This window comes from Muntiacus reevesi, chromosome 9 (assembly GCF_963930625.1).
Source record: "Muntiacus reevesi chromosome 9, mMunRee1.1, whole genome shotgun sequence".
NCBI lineage: Eukaryota > Metazoa > Chordata > Mammalia > Artiodactyla > Cervidae > Muntiacus > Muntiacus reevesi.
The window spans coordinates 39,517,804-39,539,559 of NC_089257.1; the positions used below are offsets into that span (position 1 = coordinate 39,517,804).

Here is a 21,756-nt window from a genome sequence, read left to right on the forward strand (position 1 = left end):
TCCTGTCATACCGACTATCAGTGGATCTGTGTAACACCTCTAAAAGTAAATGATATGGATTACAATTGGGAAAAGATTAAAAATCATATTTCAGGTGTATGGAATAGCTCCAGCATTAGTTTAGATATTGGAAAGCTTCACGGTCAGATAAAAACCTTGGAACATTCCCGCCTGGACTTTACTGCTGCAGGAGCTGCTAATGATTTTTTTCATACCTTTTCTAACTTTATTACTGGAAAAAATATCCTATCAACTATTTTCAGTTACGCTGCTGTAGCAGCCCTAGTTTTACTTCTCATTATAATCCTTCCCTGCATTGTCAGAACTCTCCGGCAGAGCACTCAGAAGCTTGCGACTGAGATCCATCTGGCTGTCTTAAAAAGTAAAAAAAGGGAGAGATGCCGGGAGCCAACATACGAGACCCTACCCATGACAAGGCCATAAGGGAGAAAACCTGACGGGCAAGGCAGATCAGGTTTTCAGGGGTTTCGAAAAGGTCAGCTCACGAGACCCTACCTCTAATAAGGCCATGAAGGAGAAAACCTGACAGGCAAGGCGGATCAGGTTTTCAGGGGTTTCGAAAATCTGCCCCCGGCGCTCACCTTAAAGATGATATCTGTCTTTCTGATGCCTGCCTCAATAGACTACTCCCTAATTTCTGTGACACAGGCAGAAGGCCTTCCACGATCTCTTCCCAAATAAGAATCAATTTAGAACTTTAATCAATAAGTTTCCCAGGTGGTGGTATTTTATGAGATTATTCAGGGTGAAAGGAGTTTTTATTTATTTATTTATTTTTTGAAAGGAGTGTTTTAATTTAAACTCCTTTGCTGGTAGTTTGTTAGCCAAATGCATTTATGCCCTTGGTACTAATATGCATGATTGCTTATATTATCCTAATCATAAAATAGCATAAAGAACCTGATTATATAAAGGCCCTAGTAGACATAGAGCCCTTCGGGAAGTGAGGAAGTCCTATTAGAAAACATAAGAAAAATTATTCTATAGGTGGTTATTGGGTTGACGTTTGCTTGCTGTGTTTTTGCTTTTAATGTGCTAAGTTTGTGTTATAGAAACCATTGTTAATATAGCTAAAGATCTAGAGAAATAAGAGCCTAGAGAAATACCACCCTAGTGTGGTAACAATGAGATGGTTGTTAATTGTCAGCCAAGAGTGCTAGGCAGAAGCTGCCTCACCAAAGTCGCAGAGTCAGTATGGGATAAACTTCTTAGATAAACACAACTGATAACTTCTGCAGAAGGATTAATTTTTGTATTAACAAAGATATAATTCTACTCTGTACTATTGCCCTATGAGACTGCTACCTTTCAGTTAAGGTCACCATAGAGACAGAAAATAGGTTTACATTCACCTGACCTGCATAAAATGTTAATAGGCCCCAAGGCCAGAAGATAATGTACAAGACCCTCATAAACAAAGAAGTATGCAGAAAACACCCTGGTTTCGTGAAGGGCAAGCTGACATAATGTTAAACTATCTTCCCCTTAGAAATGTACTAACTTAGGGTATAAAAGCTACTGTAAAAAATAAAGCATTGCCAGACTCTGCCAGACCCTGCAAACACCCCCGTCTGGTCATTCTCTCTCTCTCTCTCTCTCTCTCTCTCTCTCTCTCTTTAGGGTATAAAAGCTACTGTAAAAAATAAAGCATTGCCAGACTCTGCCAGACTCTGCCAGACCCTGCAAACACCCCCGTCTGGTCATTCTCTCTCTCTCTCTCTCTCTCTCTCTCTCCCTCGCGGACTTGGCCCTATCAAGGCTGGTCTCACGTGTCTTCTCTCTCTCGGCGACTCCGTTCATCCTGAGGGTACCCCTGGATCCTGCCGGGGCCGGCAGTGGATCACTGCCTTGTTGTGGCAAAGGGGCTTGTGTAACCTGATCAAGCTATGAGCTATGCCACGTATTGCCACCCAAGATGGATGGGTCATAGAGGAGAGTTCTGACAAAATATGATCCTCTGGAGGAGGGAATGGGAAATTACCCCAGTATACTTGCTGTGAGAACCTCATGAACCGTGTAAAATGACAAAAAGATATGACATTGAAAGATGAGTCCTCCAGGTCTGAAGATGTCCAGTATTAAAATAAAAAAAAAAAAAAAACACCTAAGATCATGGCATCTGGCCCCATTACTTCATAGCAAATAGTGGGGGAAAAGGTGAAAGTAGTGACAGATTTCCTCTTCTTGGGCTCTAAAATCACTGAAGATGGTGACTGTAGCTATGAAATCAGAAGACATTTGCTTCTTGGCAGGAAGGCTATGACAAACCTAGACAATAGGTTGAAAAGCAGAGATATTACTCTTCAACAAAGGTCAGTATAGTCAAGGCTATGATCTTCCCAGAGGTCACATACCGTTATGAAACCTGTACTGTAAAGAAGGTGGAGCACGAAAGAATTGATACCTTCAAACTGTGGTGCTGGAGAAGACACCTGAGAGTCCCTTGGACAGCAAGGAGATCAAACCAGTCAATCTTAATGGAAATCAACCCTGAATACTTGTTGGAAGGACTGATGCTGAAGCTGAAGCTCCAGTATTTTGGTCATCTGATGTGAAGAGCCAACTGATTGGAAAAGTCCCTGATGCTGGGAAAGATTGAGGGCAGGAGAAGAGGACATCAGAGGATCAGATGGCCAGGTGGCATCACCAATGCAATGGACATGAACTTGGGCAAACTTCAGGAGATGGTGAGGGACAGGGAGGCCTGGCGCGCTGCAGTCCATGGGGTCACAAAGAGTCAGACATGACTGGGTGACTGAACAACAACAAGAACTGATGTTGAAGCTGAAGCTCCAATCCTTTGGTCACCTGATGCAAAGAGCTGACTCATTGGAAAAGACCCTGATTCTGGGAAAGATTGAGGGCAGGAACAGAATGGGGCAACAGAGGATGAGATGGTTGGATGACATCACCAACTCAATGGCCATGAGTTTGAGCAAACTCTGGGAGATAGCGAAGGACAAGGAAGCCTGGCATGCTGCAGTCCATGGGGTCACAAAGAGTGAGACATGGCTTGACTGAACAACAAAAGGTCAGTGACTGAAGTCGCTAATGACTTAATCCCTATAGATGGCAGAACGACATTCATTCGTTGGCAATTTTATCAAAGGTAATGCAAAGTAAGAACACAATGGTATGCACTCAGTGATCAAGCACATGTTCTGTGGAGAAATAGCTACACTAGTGGGATAATTAAAATAATAACTTCACATTCATTTTCAGATGAGATTTTGACAAAAAATGACTGTGCAAAAGTTTACAACAGTATCTTAATTTTGGAGCTCCAAATGCAGATCTATGTTTTAAAAAAAAAAAAATCTGTTGGAAAAGGAAATGGCAACCCACTCCAGTATTCTTGCCTGGAAAAGTCCATGGACAGAGGAGCCTGGCGGGCTGAAGTCCATGGGATTACATGACTGAGCATGTGTGCATGAGGGTGGAGGGAGATGGGTTGGTAGCAATAAAGTGGTAGAACTTAAAAAAAAAAAAAAAAAAGCCCTACTTCCAGCTCTTTCCAGTTTCATTATTTAGCCACTCCCAGAGACCCTGTGACTTGGGGCAATGTCAGAGAACAAAGGGTTGGAGGTGGACATGGGCAACCAAACAGTTCACCTAGGGGGCCCAGGGAGGCTCCTGAACCCTGCCCCAGAGCTGGCCTCTCAGCCTTCATAGCATCTCAATCTCCTGACCTCTCACACTGAGATTTGGGAGGTGCCTGCTCCCTCATCCCGCTGCTCACCAGGTGCCTGGTTCTCCTAAAACACCCAGAATTCATTTCCCACGGCTCCTAAAGATTATGCAACCTCCCTGCTCACAAAGTTGCCCTGCCCTCACATTGCCCCCCATCTCCTGCAGAACTCCAGCATCTTGCCTGGGCCTCCTGGATGGGGGCTGAGCTGAGTGGCCTCTAGGCTGACTCTGCCCTAAGGGCTCAGGGAAAGTGAAAGTGAAGTCCCTCAGTTATGTCCAACTCTTTGCGACCCCATGGACTGCAGCCTACCAGGCTCCTCCATCCATGGGATTTTCCAGGCAAGAATACTGGAGTGGGTTGCCATTTCCTTCTCCAGGGGATCTTCCCGACCCAAGGGTTGAAGCCGGGTCTCCCGAATTGTAGGCAGACGCTTTACCGTCTGAGCCACCGGGGCTCGGGGAAACCTGGAATTAAATTCCCACATAGCTCTCCTCATCCTCCTTGTGTTCTCACTTTTCACCCTTCCACAATCCAGTATCCTGCTACACATGTTTATTGCTCACTGTTTAGGTGTTCATTCATTTACTAATTCATTCATTCCAGGATCCAATCATCTCTCCATGGACCCTGTCACTCCCTGATCTCCAAGAACACAGGAGACATCTGTACTCTCGGAAATGCCACATGGTTCACAATCAGGTTCCTTTGGGAGCACAGAGTCTAACAGTTTAGAGCGCAGGGTTCCGGATCCCAGCTCTCACACTCCCCCCACCCCCACTTGACCTTGGGGGAAAATAACTCACATTATCTTGAGGCTTAGTTTCCTTACCTGGGGATTAAATGTATGGGGGAAGCTCTAACAATCACTAGCCAACTGGGCACGGACTGAGAAATCACTTGGGAATGGGGAACATGCCCCAAGTCACACACTTCAGTTCAGCTCAGTTCAGTCGCTCAGTTGTGTCGGACTCTTTGCGACCCCATGAACCACAGCACACAGTAGGGACCACCCAAGTCCGACTCTGAACCCTCAAATCCAGGGCTCCTTCAGCTTTTGCCCCCTGTACCTTCACTGTGCAGAGGCTCCCATGGGTTGACTGACAGACTCCTGGGGGAGTACTGGGAGGGCTGAGAAAGACCTTTCTCCATTCAGTCAGTTGGTGATTCTTTTTTTGCTTTGGCCTCTTTCTAGAGCCAGTGCTTTCTCCCCCTCCATGCCACATACATCAGCCTGCAAACCCCTCCCCATCTTCCTAGTCTCAGCTCAGACCCTGGTCCAGCTCGCCCCTCCCCTCTCCCCTCCCACCCCCACACCAATCATGACCCAGACACCACCACCCCTCCCCACATGGTCCCAGACTTAAAGCTCTGAGAACTCAATGCAGTGCTGAAAGGCAAAGTCCTGGGTTCTACTAACTTGTGGTTTAACCTTGGGAAGGCCCGGACTCTGCTTCTGGATTCTCTGCTTTTAGGGATCCTGCCAGAGTGGATCCTCCCAGTTCAGATCCTTAGTGCTTGCTGGGAGTGCCCTAGGGTGTGTAGCTCAGACAGGTGGGTGGAGAGTAGCATACCTGGGAGGAACGCTGGCTCTTCGTCTGGCTCAGGCTTCTGTCCTGCACTGCAGTCCTCCTTGCCTCACTCTAGGGGACAGAAGGGCTTAGTGGCCTAGGAGACGGGCCGTGGGAATGTGGCCCAGGAGAGGCTCTTAGGATAGGGCGAAGGCCACCCAGGAGTTAATTATTGCATGTGGGCTCCAGCCAGGCCTCCATGGGAGGGTGGTGGGTAGGAGCGAGTGGATTAATAGTGCAGGCCCAAGGTCAATTACCAAGCCCCACTTACTCCATTTTCTCTCCTAAACTCAGGTCTGAGAAAACCTTGCAGCCTGAGTTGCTGGGATCCTTTAAAATAATCTGCTCCACTTCTAACCCTCTCATCCTGTTTTACAGGTAAAGAGAATGAGACCCAGAGAATCAGGACAGAGCTCATTGCAGGGCAAGGGCTGGAGCGCAGGCTTCCAAACTCCGGGACATCTGAACAGCAGTCCTGTCTGACTCTTTGTGACCCCATGGACTGCAGCACATCAGGCTTCCCTGTCCTTCACTGTTTCCCTGAGTTTGGTCATACTCGTGTCCATTGAGTCGATGATGCCATCCAACCATCTCATCCTCTGTCATCCCCTTCTCTTTCTGCCCTCAATCTTTCCCAGTATCAGGGTCTTTTCCAATGAGTCAGTTCTTCGCATTAGGTGGCCAAAGGATTGGAGCTTCAGAATCAGTCCTTCTAGTAAATATTCAGGGTTGATTTCCTTTAGGATTGACTGGTTTGACCTCCTTGCTGCCCAAGGGACTCTCAAGAGTCTTCTCCAGCATCATAATATGAAAGCATCAATTCTTCAGCGCTCAGCATACAGAGTGCAGAGTTCCCATATCCCCAGCTTATAGAGCCACTGACTCTTCCAATTTCATCAGCCTCAGGCATCACCCACTTCCAGCTGTAAAATCATAGATGTTCAGTTTACCAGAGCCTTGGTTGTTCCAAGACCCCAGCTCCCCTCCCTTCCCCCATCCTCTCACACAAGTCTACTTTCTCCAGCAGCCAATAGTCTGCTCTAGTGTAAATTCCTCCCCGCCCCCACTCCTACCCCAGCCAGAAACAGAGCCTTCCTTTTTACACCTTCTGGCCATGTTGCTACCACTGGTGGAGAAAAAGAAGAGGAGGAAGAAATAAGTTCAGGAGAGAACGTTGAGCTCTCTTGTGTTGAGATGCTGTGTGCAACCTGGTGTGAGGTTGTGGTAAAAGAGAAAACCCAGGGAAGGGTCCATGTTGGATATGGAAGCCATCAGCCTACACATAGCAGCAGAAGTTTAAAGAATATGGGGCCTCAATACTGTGGGAGGACTTCCCTGGTGGTCCAGTGGTTAAGAATCTGCCTACCAATGCAGGGGACATGGGTTCGACCCTTGGTCCAGGAAGATTTCACATGCCTCCGAGCAACTAAGCCCTTGCCCCACAGCTACTGAGCTTGAGTCCTGCAACTACTAAGCCAAAGCACCCTAGAGCCCACGCTCCACAAGAGAAGCCATCACAATGAGAACCCTGGTAACCACAACCACAGAATAGGCCCTGCTCGCCGCAACTAGAGAAAGCCTGAGCCCAGCAACAAAGACCTACTGCAGCCAAAAAAATTAATTAAAAATTTTAAAAAAGATCCCGTTTAAAAAAAAAAAAAAAAATGCTTGGAAAGGGCACAGGAGCAAGGAAGTGGGGGGAGGTGTGCAGCTGGGAGCCAGAAGAGGCAGCTGGGTTACTGGAGGAGAATCAGCCAAGGAGGGCCCTATAGGCCTGCAAAGAAATTGACTCCAACTTGGGGAGGAGGGAAGAAATTGACTCCCAGGAGACTGCCAGCTTGTGCCTTGCTTTCCCTCTCCCTCCGAGTGAGCCATTTCTGAATCTTGTGACAGACAGCCTGGGAGGGTTAAGCCCTCTGAACACCTGAGCAGGTAGAAGGCGGCTACAAACCCCCAGACATCCCTCCTGGCTTTACAAGTGCAACTCAGCCTTCTCCTGATTGGAGAAGCATGGCCATGTGTCTAGGAATGCCCCAAAGCATTTTCCTATACACTCATCTAAGGGCTTCCCAGGTGGAGCCGTGGTAGAGAATCTGCCCGCCAATGCAGGACACGCAAGAGATACCGGTTTGATCCCTGGGTTGGGAAGATCCCCTGGAGCAGGAAATGGCAACCCACCCCAGTATTCTTGCCTGGGAACTCCCATGGACAGAAGAGCCTGGCAGGCTCTAGGCCAGGGGTTCACAAAAGAGACGGACAGGACTGAGCACACATGCTCATGTATGTATTCATCAAAATGGACTTTCCCTGTCCCCCATTTTCTACCCGTGCACCAGAAGTTGATTATAAATTGAACTTTATAGTCCATCCACTCAGGAGTGATGTTTGGCACCTGAGACCTTAGGGGTTCAGAAGAAGAGACTGGCAAGTGGTTGGACCCATGGGTTCTAACCCATGAGGAGTCCCTGCCCTTGTTGAACCTCATGCCAGGCTCTGAATCCGAGGCCCCAGTGCTCAGAGGCCTCGGTTGGCCAACAGGCAGAGACACAGTCCAACAGTCACTGTGGAGCCGATCCTGAGAGTATCCTCCTGGATTAGAAGCTTAATACCAGCCAAGTTAGCCGTCAGCATCCTTGTGGACCCCAAACTGAAGGCTACTCTGTGACTAGACAAAGAGAACAGGAAGGTCTTTGGCCCTGCATGGGTAGGGGCTCTGGGCTGCAGGGAGTCAGGGGGAGAGAAGCTGGAGCTTTTCCTGAGTGCAAGCCAGCAGCATATGCAGTTGCTTACCACCCATCCTCATAGTTGAGAAAAATATAGTTCCCAGGCAGCAAAGAGGGGCTAGGATTCAGAACTGAGTCTGATTCCAAGCCTGGTTTCTTTCACGAAGAAAGGAGAGCCCTGTGAGGGCATTAGAGTCTAAGGACTGCAGATCCGGTGTTTCTTCTCTGGCCTCATTTCCTGCCCTTGTCCTCTTAGCTTCTATCTTAGCCACCTAGAAATTCTCCTTGCGCTTCTATCACCTCCAAGCCTGTGTACTTCTTGAACCTTCTCCATGAAATGTCATTCCTCCTGCCTCATCTGCTTGGGCAACACTATGCTCTGTCTGGAAACCTTCCCTTGCCTTTCTGGGCTTCCACAGAGTTGCACCACATTCTGTGCTCCCCTGCAGCAAACCCTCAGCTAAGTGTGTTAAGAGCTATCAGCTATCACGTCTGTTTGTCTGCCCCCACCAGAGAGTACAAGGTACTCAGTTCCCTACCTGTCGGCCGACACAGCCAGAAGGTGTCTGTTGACCGACAGACTTGAGTGCATGGATTCTTTCACTTCCTAAGCACCTGCTCTGTGCTAGGCACTGACCCAGGGCCAGGGGATCTGACACAAAATGACATAGACATGGCCTCTGCTTTCAGATGTGTATGTTTTGTAGGGAAAGTCAGACAATAAGCACAGTGAATTGATATCTATGCAAGAGGACCAGTGATGTGATGAGAAACTACCCAGGTGAGAAGTAACTTCTTTTGGTTGGGTTGTCAGAAGTCATTTTGTTGTGCTAAGTCGTGTCTGACTCTTTTTGAGGAATTAATCATAGGATGAAATCTAAGTGGCTACAAGAAGTCAGCCTTCAGAGTATAAAAACATTCTGGGAAGCTCAACTGAACACAGGGAGTCAGCCTGCAGAATATATAAGAACATTCTAGGAACTCAGAGAGGACGGGACTTCCAGGCCACTGAAGAAGTTTGGTTTTTCCAGCAGATACCATGGGAAAGCATTTAAAGGGGGTGTCTCAAAAAGAAAACATTTTTTCAGTATTTGTTTTCACTTTTTAAAAAGCGTCCATCACATAGTAAAACTCCAGGGTGAAAGTTTGATGATAAATAGGATATTTGCCATCCTCAAAATATCTACCTACAACATATTTATTAATTACAAAAGGGTGAAAAGTAACGGAGAAACCTGGCAGACCCAATCCCAATCAAAAGATCAGTTAACATCCTCAGGAATGGGCCAGCCTGACACCCGTGCTCCCCTCTACCATAATGCAGCAAGAGCACACAGAATTGCTTTCAGGATATTCGTGTCCAAAATGTAGAGCCTCAGTCAGATAAACCCAAATTGAGAGTTATTCTACAAAATAACTGGTCTGTGTCTTTCAAAAACGTCAAGGCCATAAAAGAACGAACCTCTCTCCCTCAAAGGTCCATCAGTAAGTGACTGAATTAAATGTGATCTATACATAGAATGGACTATTGCCCAGCAATGAAAAAGAATGAACTAGTCTCTGTAGATCAATATGGAAAGATCTCAGAAACCTTGTTCTTGCGGTAAAAAACATTGCCAGTGAAAAACTCTACTGAGACTCCCTTTATCCTACCTATCAGTTTAGAAGAAAATCAGCTTTAGTAGAACATTCAAAGTTTGATGCTCTACTATGTCGACCAAATGATGCTGAAATAAGTCACTCATACGTTGCTGGTGGGGGCCACATTGATACAACCCCTGTAGCATTATAACTATCAAAATTATAAATCCAAATGCTCCTTGACCAGCAATCCCTCTTCTGGAATCCAACAGTATAGCATCCTACTATGTATATGGTTATTCACTGTAGTATTGTCATTAGAAAGCAAAACAAAACCAAAACGGAGACAATGCAAGCTTTCCTCATGGGGGTCTGCCCACCAATATCTTCTTCCCCAGCCCACATTTAGTAAGGGAAGGAAAGGGAAAAAAACTTCAGGAGCCAATAACTCATCTGCCAGTCTCTCCCCAGCTTCCCTCCACCAGTTCTCTTGTTCTCCTGTGGTATAGGAGGGGGCATGCGGGGGAAGGCTGATGCAGAAGTAAGAGCCCCAGGCTAAGGATCAACTTTCACCCTCTGCTTGCTGATGAACTTCAAGCTAGCCCAGTCCCTTTTTGGGCCTCTCAACAGGAGCCAGAGGGAGAGGAGCCAGAATATAGAGGAGATGGCCACGGTGGCTCAAGAACTTAGCCCCATGTCTCCCCCCTCCCACAGTGCAGCCCCTGGAGGAAGAATGCCTGCTGCTCTGTCAACACCAGCATAGAAGCCCATAAGGACATTTCCTACCTGTACAGATTCAACTGGGACTACTGCGGCAAGATGGAGCAATAAGGCATGCCTGCCATCTCCCAACCCACTCATCCCCAAATTATTTATAAAATATAGTACACACATGGATATATTTATTAGAATAAGCTCTCAGAGGATCCCCATAGGATTTTGGATCAGGAAACAATGACCAAGGTATTACAAGTCCTCCTCATCTGAGAGAGTGGAGCTGGGCTGAACTGAGATAATCACGCAGGTTGGGTGCAGGCAAGGAAGGTGCCCAGGTGTCAGCAGTGGGAACAGCTTAGTTAAGAAGCCAGAGTGGCAGCATCTGGGTCAAGTTGAGCAGGAGGGGTCCCATCCCCTGGGGTGTGGACCCAGAAGTGGGGTTCTCAGCGTAAAATCTCGCCACCTCCTCGTTGGGGTTGCCCTGGAAGGGGTCGAACCACATCTGGATGCAGCGGCCGCTGCCCCGGCCGTAGTTGCTGACCTTGTAGGAGTGACTCCAGATTTCATTGCACAGAGCAGCAGGCGTGGGGAAGTAGAAGTCGAAGCGGTGGCAGGCAGCTTTCACCGGACACTGGTTATACCCTGTGGGGAGGATGGAAGACCTGTAGCCACTGGGTCCAGAACCATCTCTTGCTCCACCAGCCCCACAATTGCAAATTTCCATAAACCCTTCCACACCCCCACTTCCCCCTCCCTCCCCGCGCCCCCAGTCCTCACCTGAGGTCCAGTCCCAGCCCTTGTGCCAGTTGCTCTTGCAAGTGTAGGAGGTGCGGCAGTCTTCCCACCAGATCTGACAGTCCTCTTTGCAGAGGGGCACACCCAGGACCCGCTCCCTGCGCCAACTCTGGTTAACCTGGAGGGGTCGGGGGAGGGAGGGAGCCAGTCTGTCAGGGATCTCAGCTGCTATAGCCTTGATGGGGTCCAGGGCTGGGGAGGTGAGGGTGATGCCTCTATCACTCTCAGACCAGAATTTGTAAACCACACCCTCCCTGCAAGTGACCAGTGGACTCTGCCCTCTGCTGAAGCGCCTGTCTGCGGGGCTGGTGCCCATACCTCCCGGATCCAGGGCCCCAGGTTAGGTGAGCACTCATAGAGACAGGTGTCCTGAATAAAGTGGCGCTTGCATGCAGGTTCCATCTTGCCGCAGTGGTCCCAGTTGAATCTGTACAGGTAGGAAATGTCCTTATGGGCTTCTATGCTGGTGTTGACAGAGCAGCAGGCATTCTTCCTCCAGGGGCTGCACTGTGGGAGGGGGGAGACATGGGGCTAAGTTCTTGAGCCACCGTGGCCATCTCCTCTATATTCTGGCTCCTCTCCCTCGGGTAGATCATCCAGAGGCTCACTCGCTGGGGAGGTTGCACCTAAGCCTGGACTTGAGAGCCCTCATTTTGGGGTAGAGGTAGTAATAAAACTGACTTCTAACAGAAAGTAACACAGGGGACGTGGGAGATTTGGGGAATCACCATCTGGGGGGACATTATTATTTGTACATCTCTAAACTGTTCACAAAGTTATTTCACGTTATCTGGGTTATTTATATTATTCATTTTGTACCAAACTGGTATTAACTGAGTGCAGGCACTATGCTGGCTGCTGAGTATACTGTAATGAACAAAATAGATCAAATCTCTGCCCTCCTTGAGCTTATGGTTTTAGTGAAGGGCAGAGAGGGGGGATATGGAGAACACTGGGGGCACAGAAAATAGCAGATGCAAAGTCCCTGAGATTTTTGCACTTTATCTTCTCTTACTGAAGATAATGGTCCCAGTCAGAAGACCATTACTCCTGTTTTACAGAGTTGAAGGAAGCTGCACCCTTTGTGTAATGTAAGGTTAAGGATTTACCTCAGGACAGAGAGGACAGGGGGAAACCTGGCCTCAGGTTGTGGTGGGGGGTGGAGGGAAAGGGGGGCTGGTCTGGCTCTTTCAGAGTCTGGAAGCCCAGGAGAGGGAACTCCTGGTAGGTCTTGAAAGAAGAGGGGTGCAGAGTGGCAGTGACCCACACATGGCCCGGACATGGGCCATGGGACTAGATGTGGGAAGCAATCCTGGAGAGGTAAATTCAAGGCAGGTAAGATTGTAGAAGGGGCTTCCCAAGCAGTGGCTAGTGGGAAAGAACCCCCCTGCCAATGCAGGAGATGTAAGACACACAGGTTCAATCCCTGAGTTGGGAAGATCCCCTGGAGGAGGGCATAGCAACCCACTCTAGTATTCTTGCCTGGAGAGTCCCATGGACACAGGAGCCTGGTGGGCTACAGTTCAATGGGTCGCATAGAGTTAGACATGACTGAAGCGACTTAGCACACATGCACAAGATGGTAGAAGTGATTGTGGCTTCCCTTCAGGAATTGCCGTAGGCTGGGAGTCAGGAACTGAGTGATCATGAGCCAAATTGCTTTAAATGTCTGAGATGAACTCTAGCGCCCAGGCTCAAATGAGGGGGGAAGCTGTGACAGGTCCGGACACTCAGGAGAAACTAAGGAAAGTCCTTGACGGCGGAGCCAAACCAATCCCTCTCCAATAACCCAGTCCATGCCCAGAGCTGCTGCCGCAGAGCCTGCTTCCAGGCTTCCCTAGGTTTTTGTGCATACCGTTCCTCAGATGCCCAACTCTTGGTCAACTTGCAAGATCCCATCCACTGCATCCCTGAACTGCCAGCCAGGGTCAGTGGTTTCCTCCTCTGAAAGGATTAATACATGTAATGAAAAACACCTCCTGGCCCATTTCGGAGAGGCTCCAGAAAACCATCCACTCCCACATAGCCTACACCCCTCTGAATTGCAGTCACCTGTCTTCCTCAAAGATCTGCACACCATTTCTTGGCAAAGAGCAAGTGCTACTAAAGGTTCTTTAAAGCCCCCTTTAAAACTTAAAAAATTCTAAAAATGCAGTGGTGCATATGGACTTTCAGTTTTGGAAGATGAAAACATTCTGGAGGTGGATGGTAGTGATGTTCACATGTGAACCTACCTAATGCCACAGCATTGCATGCTTAGAAATGCTTAAATGGAAAATTTTATGTTATGGGCATTTTACTAGCAAATGAACTGTTGGAAATGACTCCGAAGTCATGGGCAACTGAACTTCCCTCTCTTCACTTGAAGACCCTGGAGACAGTTCATGCCAGCCTTTCCCTGGGGGCACCGCAGCCCCCCAGCAGTGTGAAGGCTTGTAGGGAGCCAAGGGCGAGACCAGAGGGAATAAGATACTGGCATTTCTCATGAACCTGGAGTTCAACTTCAAGCTCAGAGCCCCTGAGCTGCTTTAGGGACCTTCCCTATGAAGCCGGCCTCACCTCCCCTTCTCTGTGGGCAGAAGCATTCTTGGCTCTGGCCACACTAGACGTGGCACCACTCATGCTGTCACCCTCCAACCTGTGTACACACCGTCCTCTGCTAGGCTGCCTGTTCCTGCTTTGTCTTCCTGGAAAACTCTTACTCAACCTCCAAGGCCAAGCCAATGGCCTCTTTACTTGGAAGTCTTCCCGGCATATCTGATTTGCCAGTTTCTCATCAGGACCTAATGGAGGTGAGGACCTGGCCTATTTGTAGTTCTTTATTACATGGTGACCATGAGGGACCTGTCTTTTCTACCTTGACTTTGAGCTCCATGGGCTGGCGCATAATGAAGGTTGGGAAAGTTACCACCAGTCCCTCTCCTGGCTGGATTCTTTGTTCCCATGTCTACCTGTGCCTTCTCTGGGCCTATTTCCTCATTTGCATAAATAGAGACCACCTACCACCTACCAAGTATTTACTGACAAGGTGTGAGGAAAACACTTGACCCATAGAGGGCGCTAGATAAACAGTCCTCCCCGTGTTGTAGTGACCTCCTAGGAGAGGTCCACCAGGATCACCTCCCTGCCAACCTCCTGCCTCCATCACTCCCAAAGCTGATCTTCCCATCACCCTAACTTCTCCCTTTTGGGGGGTCAGCCCTCTCCCCTACCCCAGACCCCACCCCATCCTCACCTGCTCGTGTAGACTGTCCTCAGGGCCCGGTTCCGCCTTGTGGTGCTTGGCATCCATGCAGACGTTGAGCAGGTTCGTCCTGGCCCGAGGAGTCCCGGGAACCTGGGCACCCCATGCAGCGGCCACCAAAACCAGAAGCAGCAATTGTGTCATCTGCCAGGCCATGACCACTCACTCCTGCCAGGAAGCCACCATAAGACACTTGGTCAGATTTCCTGTCTCCCTCCCAAACCCAGATCTTCTGGCCTCCTCACCTGGCTTACCCCACTTCACCGATGAGCTGAGCGATGAAAGGCCTGTAGAGGTCTGGACCAAGTGGTAGGAATCCACCCCCACCTGAGGACATTTCAATACTAGCTCTGTGACGTGCGCGGAGGGAGCCACCACCCCTCTCTAGACATCCCCTTCCGGTTTTGCCAGACGGTATTTCACCCACAATCAGAGGGTCCTGCCTTAGAGGAAGCATGGGGCATAATTTGCTGATGGGGTTGGCGAGTGAGAAGAGGGGCGCCAGCCAGCCTCTGCTTCTACTTCCTCAGCCCATCCCAACTAGCCTTAAGCAAGCTAAGTTTAGGAGCCAAGAGATTACCAGCAGAGTAAACAGGGAAGCTGACCAGTGGCCAGATGAAAGCCATTGAGCCATTCAGTTCTTGCTTAAGGTTCTGGAGCCTGTGCCAAGGGAGCTGGGAGTAGTGGGAAGGCTATATGGAAAGTTGGGCTGTGCTGCGCTTAGTTGCTCAGTCATGTCCAATTCTTTGCGCCCCATGGACTGTAGCCCTCCAGGCTCCTCTGTCCATGGGGATTCTCCAGGCGAGAATACTGGAGTGGGTTGCCTAATCCTTCTCCAGGAAATCTTCCTGACCCAGAGATGGAACCAGGGTCTCCTGCATGGTAGGCGAATTCTTTATCAATTGAGCTACCAGGGAAGCCCTAGTAAGAGCTAAACCTCAGGTCCTTACACCTCAACAACCCTCTGCAACCCCCACTAAGAGGTCTTGGGAAGTTCCCTGGGCAGAGTCAGGACTAGACCTTGGGGAAGGCCAAGAAGTAAGGAGAATGTGGAGGAGAAATTGAGCCAGAGCAGTGGGTGGTGGAGGCACCAGAGGAAAAGTCCTCCCAGGATGCCAGGGGAGCCCCTGCCTTGCCTCTCACCTCCTACCTCCCATCTCTACTTTTCCTCCCTGTCCTGCCTTTACCTCTGCCCTCAGCCTACCTGGGATAGGAGAGTGTCTCCCCTCTCTTTTATAAGCCTGTGCTGACTGCTTGGTCAGCCGCTCAGTCAGCGAAGTCTGGAGGCTTTGTCTAGGAAACAGCTCAATTGTCTTTCAGTTCAGAGCTAGTTAAATTATGGTATACACACCCAATGGGATTAAACCTGTTGAAAAAGATTGAGAGAACTCTTGACGTATGAATATGGAAAACTTTCCAAGTACATTGTTAAGTAACAGAAGAAAGGTGTATACACTTATGGTCAATTAAACTACAACAAAGGAGTCAAGAGTATACAATGGAGAAGAGACAGTCTCTTCAATAAGTGGTGCTGGGAAAACTGGACACCTACATGTAAAGGAATGAACCTAGAACATTCTCTAACACCATATACAAAAAGAAACTCAAAATGGATCAAAGACCTAAATGTAGACTGGAAATCATAAAACTCCTAGAAGAAAATGTAGGTTTAGCACTCTTGGACATAAATCACAGCAATATTTTTTTGGCTCTATCTCCTAAAGCAAAAGAAATAAAAGCAAAAATAAACAAATCAGACCTAATTAAATTTAAAAGTGTTTGCACAGCAAAGGAAACCATCAACAAAATGAAAAGACAACCTACTGAGGGAATTCCCTGGCTGTCCAGTGGTTAGGACTCCTTGCTTCCATTACAGAGGACATGGGTTTGACCCCTGGTCAGGGAACTAAGATCCTGCAAGCTATGCAGTGCAGCCAAAACAAAGAAAGAAATGAAACCCAACCTACTGAATGATAGGAAATATTTGTGAATGATATAACTGATAAGAGTTTAATATCGAAAATATATAAACAGCTCCTACAACTGAACAGCAAAAATACAAAAAAAAGTTTCTTTTAACGGGCAAGACCACAATAGTTATTTTTCCAAAGAAAACTTGCAGATGGCCAACAGGCACATGATGCTCAACATCACTAATCATCAGGAAAATGCAAATCAAAGCCACAATGAGATATCACCCCTGAAATATACGTCAGAATGGCTATTATCAGAAAGAACACAAATAACAAATGTGGGCAAGGATGTGGAAAAAAGTGAACCTGTGTACATTGCTGGTGGGAATGTAAATTGGTGCAGCCACTGTGGAAAACAGCATGGAAGATTCTCAAAAAACTAAAAAATAGAACTATCACATGACCCAGAAATTCCACTACTGGATGTATACCGGAGAAAACAAAAACACTAATTAAAAGATACACGTAGGGACTTCCCTGGTGGTCCAGTGGCTGGGACTCCGCACTCCCGGTATAGGAGTTGGGGTGGGGCATGGGTTTGCTCCCCGAGAGCTGGATCCCACATGCTGCAATTGGAGCATTCACATGCCTAAAGATTCTGAGTTCAGCCAAATAAATGAATAAATATTTTTAAAATGCTTTAAAAAACTAATAGAGAGACACATGTGGACTTCCCCACCAGTCAGTGATTAAGACTCTGCCTTCCAGTGCAGGGGGCTCGGGTTCCGTGCCTGGTCAGGGAACTAAGGCCCCATATCCCTTATGAGACATATCCCATGCCTCAGGGCATGACCAAAAAAAAAAAAAAGTTTAAAAAAAATAAAATATACAACAAACTAGTGAATATAACAAAAAAGAAATAGACTCACAGATATAGGGAGCAAACTAGTGTTAACCAATGGAGAGAGAGAAGGGAGAAGGAACAATATTGGGATAGGGGACTAAGAGGTACAAGTTATGATGTATAAAACAAGCTTTGAGGCTGTATTGCACAGCATAGGAAATATCAGCAATATTTTGTAACAGCTGTAAATGGTGTGCGTGCTTGCTTGTGTGTGCTTAGCTGCTTCACTTGTGTCCGACGCTCTCTGACCCCATGGACATGGCCTGCCAGACTCCTCTGTCCATGGGATTCTCCGGGCAAGAACCCCAGAGTGGGCTGCCATTTCCTTCTCCAATAAATGGTGTACAACTTTCAAAAATTGTAAATCACCATATTGTATACCCATAACATATAATATTGTATATCAATGATACTTCAATTTTTTAAAAAAGAAGAAGGTGCAGAAGGGCAATATGCATCTTCTGTGTAAAAAGTTGGAGAGAGAACATCTGCGTTTGCAAATTCTGGAGGGAATTCCCTGGCGATCTTGCAAAACCTTGCAGCACAGCCAAAGCAAAAAGTGAAGTGAGAAAGCAAGGAAGGAAGGGAGGGAACAGGCGGAGGGAGGGGGGCAGAAAGAGAAAAAGAAAGAAGGAAGGGAAAGAGGGAAAGAGAACTCTGGAATGCTACAAAAAAAATTTTAAGTGGTTGCTTGTGGGGAGGACTTTGGCTTAGTGATTGGCTTAGAGTCTTTCCTCTATGAAACTTTCTGTGCTGTTTTGATTTTTGAGCCATGTGAATATACATATACCTTTTTGAAATATACATGTTTTTATGTATACTTATATATAAATTTATATATAAATAAAATATAAATGTAAATAAATATATAAAGCTTATAGATATATACTTATTTATATCAGTTTTGGATATTACACATATATTTACAAAAATATAAACATGAGACTACCAAGCATCCTAGTTCCTTGGGTATAATGCGAGAAAAATTCTTTGCATTTATGCCACATAGTTTCCATTTTTATGCACGATAGTATGTTTTCCATTTTTAGATATTTTCACTATATGTGTTAGTTGCTCAGTCATATCTGACTCTTTGTGACCCCATGGACAGTAGCCCACTAGGTTCCTCTATCCATGGCATTCTTCAGGCAAGAATACTGGAATGGGTTGCCATTCCCTTCAGCTTTTGACAAAAGAGAAAAACCCTCATGAAACCAAGCCATCCACACTTACACACTAGAATATTATTGTCACATTTAGTAACATAACCTTCAAATTACTTTTCTGTAACTCAAATGCCCTCTGTGGCCAAAAAAAGAAAACCCCTTTCATTAATCATTGTACTCTCATACTCATGTCCATTGAGTCAGTGATGCTATCCAACCATCTTGCCCTCCATAATCCCCTTCTCCTCCTGCCTTCAATCTTTCCCAGCATCAGGATCTTTTCAAATGAGTCAGCTCTTTGCATCAGGTGGCCAAAGTTTTGGAGCTTCAGCTTCAGCATCAGTCCTTCCAATGAATAGTCAGGATTGATTTTCTTTAGGATTGACTGGTTTGATCTTCTTGCAGTCCAAGGGACTCTCAAGAGTCTTCTCCAACACCACAGCTCAAAAGCATCAATTCTTCGGTGCTCAGTTTTCTTTACAGTTCACCTCTCATATCCATACATGACTACTGGAAAAAACCATAACTTTGACTAGATGGACCTTCGTTGGCAAAGTAATGTCTCTGCTTTTTTTTTTTTTTATGTCTCTGCTTTTTAATATGCTATCTAGGTTGGTCATAGCTTTTCTTCCAAGGAATAAGTGTCTTTTAATTTCATGGCTGCGGTCACCATCTGCAGTGATTTTGGAGCCCCCCAAAATAAAGTCCGTCACTGTTTCTATTGTTTCCCCATCTATATGCCATGAAGTGATGGGACCAGATGCCATGATCTTAGTTTTTGAATGTTGAGTTTTAAGCCAACTTTTTCACTCTCCTCTTTCACTTTCATCAAGAGGCTCTTTAGTTCTTCTTCACTTTCTGCCATAAGGGTGGGGTCATCTACATATCTGAGATTTTTGATATTTCTCCCAGCAATCTTGACTCCAACTTGTGCCTTGTCCAGTCCGGCATTTCACATATACTCTGCATATAAGTTAAAAGACAATATACAACCTTGACGTACTCCTTTCCCTATTTGGAAGCACTCTGTTGTTACGTGTCCAGTTCTAACAGTTGCTTCTTGACCTGCATACAAATTTCTCAGAAGGCAGGTAAGGTGGTCTGGTATTCCCATCTCTTTAAGAATTTTCCACAATTTCTGCTAAGTTTTGCCAAATAATACAAATAAGGGAAATATGATACTTTAGAAATGAGTATCATGTCACCCCATTCCAATCAGTTCTCTCTAATCATGTTATCAAGCAGGTATGCAAATCACAAATGACACAAAAAGGAATAACCTAAGCTTTCCTTTGCCTTTTTGAAAAAAGCTAAGAAAATACAGAAAGAAACAAATATAAAGTTAGTCCATGCCCAGATCAGTGATGAAATTATGCCCGGGGAAACTCCCTGCTGTCCAGTGGTTAGGACTCTGTGCTTTCACTGCCAAGGGCAGTGAAACCATGTATGATGGGTTAAAAAAAGAAAAAGGAACAAATTCTTTGACCATTGAGAACTGAGGTCTGTCTGTCTGTCCCCCTCACTTGAATGTAGATAGGCTCGATGACTGCTCTGACCAATATTTTCAGTGAAAGTGACACTCTGTGTCAGTGAAAGTTTCTAATTCTAGGCCTTAAGAGACTATTATGGATTGAATGTTTGTGTCTCTCCAAGGATTGCAACTTCAGCTTCTTCAGCATTACTGGTTAGGGAATAGGCTTGGATTACCGTGATATTGAATGGTTTGCCTTGGAAACGAACAGAGATCATTCTGTCATTTTTGAGATTGCATCGAAGTACTGCATTTCAGACTCTTTTGTCGACCATGATGGCTACTCCAATTCTTCTAAGGGATTCCTGCCCACAGTGGTAGATATAATGGTCATCTGAGTTAAATTCACCCATTCCAGTCCATTTTAGTTCGCTGATTCCTAGAATGTCGACGTTCATTCTTGTCATGTCCTGTTTGACCACTTCCAACTTGCCTTGATTCATGGACCTAACATTCCAGGTTCCTATGCAATATTGCTCTTTACAGCATCTGATCTTGCTTCTATCACCAGTCCCATCCACAACTGGGTATTGTTTTTGCTTTGGCTTCATCCCTTCTTTCTTTCTGGAGTTATTTCTCCACTGATCTCCAGTAGCACCTGGAGTGACAGGCAAACTTGGCCTTGGAGTACGGAAAGAAGCAGGGCAAAGGCTAATAAGAGTTTTGCCAAGAGAACACACTGGTCATAGCAAACACCCTCTTCCAACAACACAAGAGAAGACTCTACACGTGGACATCACCAGATGGTCAACACCAAAATCAGATTGATTATATTCTTTGCAGCCAAAGATGAAGAAACTCTATACAGTCAGCAAAAACAAGACCGGGAGCTGACTGTGGCTCAGATCATGAACTCCTTATTGCAAAATTCAGACTTAAACTGAAGTAAGAAAAACCACTAGACCATTCAGGTATGACCTAAATTAAATCCCTTATGATTATACAGTGGAAGTGAGAAATAGATTTAAGGGACTAGATCTGATAGAGTGCCTGATGAATGATGGACGGAGGTTCATGACATTGTACAGGAAACAGGGATCAAGATCATCCCCATGGAAAAGGAATGCAAAAAAGCAAAATGGCTGTTTGAGGAGGCCTTACAAATAGCTGTGAAAAGAAGAGAAGCAAAAAGCAAAGGAGAAAAGGAAAGATATTCCCATTTGAATGCAGAGTTCCAAAGAATAGCAAGGAGAGATAAGAAAGGCTTCCTAGAGATCAGTGCAAAGAAATAGAGGAAAACAACAGAATGGGAAAGACTAGAGATCTCTTCAAGAAAATTAAAGATACTAAGGGAACATTTCATGCAAAGATGGGCTCGATAAAGGACAGAAATGGTATGGACCTAACAGAAGCAGAAGATATTAAGAAGAGGTGGCAAGAATATACAGAAGAACTGTACAAAAAAGATCTTCACGACCCAGATAATCACGATGGTGTGATCACTCACCTAGAGCCAGACATCCTGGAATGTGAAGTCAAGTGGGCCTTAGGAAGCATCACTATGAACACAGCTAGTGGAGGTGATAGAATTCCAGTTGAGCTATTTCAAATCCTGAAAGATGATGCTGTGAAAGTGCTGCACTCAATATGCCAGCAAATTTGGAAAACTCAGCAGTGGCCACAGGACTGGAAAAGTTCAGTTTTCATTCCAATCCCAAAGAAAGGCAATGCCAAAGAATGCTCAAACTACCGCACAATTACACTCATCTCCCATGCTAGTAAAGTAATGCTCAAAATTCTCCAAGCCAGGCTTCAGCAATACGTAAACCGTGAACTTCCAGATGTTCAAGCAGGTTTTAGAAAAGGCAGAGGAACCAGAGATCAAATTGCCAACATCCGCTGGATCATCGAAAAAGCAACAGAGTTACAGAAAAACCATCTATTTCTGCTTTATTGACTATG

At 46.3% G+C, this 21,756-nt stretch overlaps 2 protein-coding genes across 3 annotated transcripts in view; both read right to left on the reverse strand.

The window, feature by feature from the left end:
* Positions 1–5,404, reverse strand: part of LOC136173999 (folate receptor alpha-like) — a 42,670-nt gene extending 37,266 nt beyond the window's left edge. The window contains exon 1 of the mRNA XM_065943776.1: positions 5,284–5,404. The gene's annotated coding sequence lies outside the window, so the exon portion shown is untranslated. The remainder of the gene's footprint in view (positions 1–5,283) is intronic.
* A 5,069-nt stretch (positions 5,405–10,473) lies between these two features.
* On the reverse strand, positions 10,474–14,744 carry LOC136174286 (folate receptor alpha). 2 transcript variants are annotated; one of them, XM_065944336.1, is made up of 5 exons: positions 14,595–14,744; positions 14,332–14,508; positions 11,415–11,603; positions 11,079–11,214; positions 10,474–10,943 (listed from the first exon to the last, which is right to left on the reverse strand). In XM_065944336.1, exons 2-5 carry the CDS (start codon positions 14,494–14,496, stop codon positions 10,657–10,659), a joined length of 777 nt encoding a protein of 258 aa, XP_065800408.1. In that variant the 5' UTR covers positions 14,497–14,508; positions 14,595–14,744; the 3' UTR covers positions 10,474–10,656. The 2 variants fall into 2 exon arrangements, with proteins under 2 accessions (XP_065800408.1, XP_065800407.1); XM_065944335.1 differs by having other exon boundaries at positions 14,586–14,735.
* Between the last annotated feature and the right edge of the window lie 7,012 nt (positions 14,745–21,756).

Coding starts and splice junctions, on each gene's coding strand:
- LOC136174286 (XM_065944336.1), bottom strand. CDS start 14,496: ATGGCCTGGCAGATGACACAATTGCTGCTTCTGGTTTTGGTGGCCGCT. Junction 11,215..11,414: donor TGGGGCCCTGGATCCGGGAG/GTATGGGCACCA, acceptor CGACCCCTCCAG/GTTAACCAGAGTTGGCGCAG. Junction 10,944..11,078: donor GGGCTGGGACTGGACCTCAG/GTGAGGACTGGG, acceptor TCCTCCCCACAG/GGTATAACCAGTGTCCGGTG.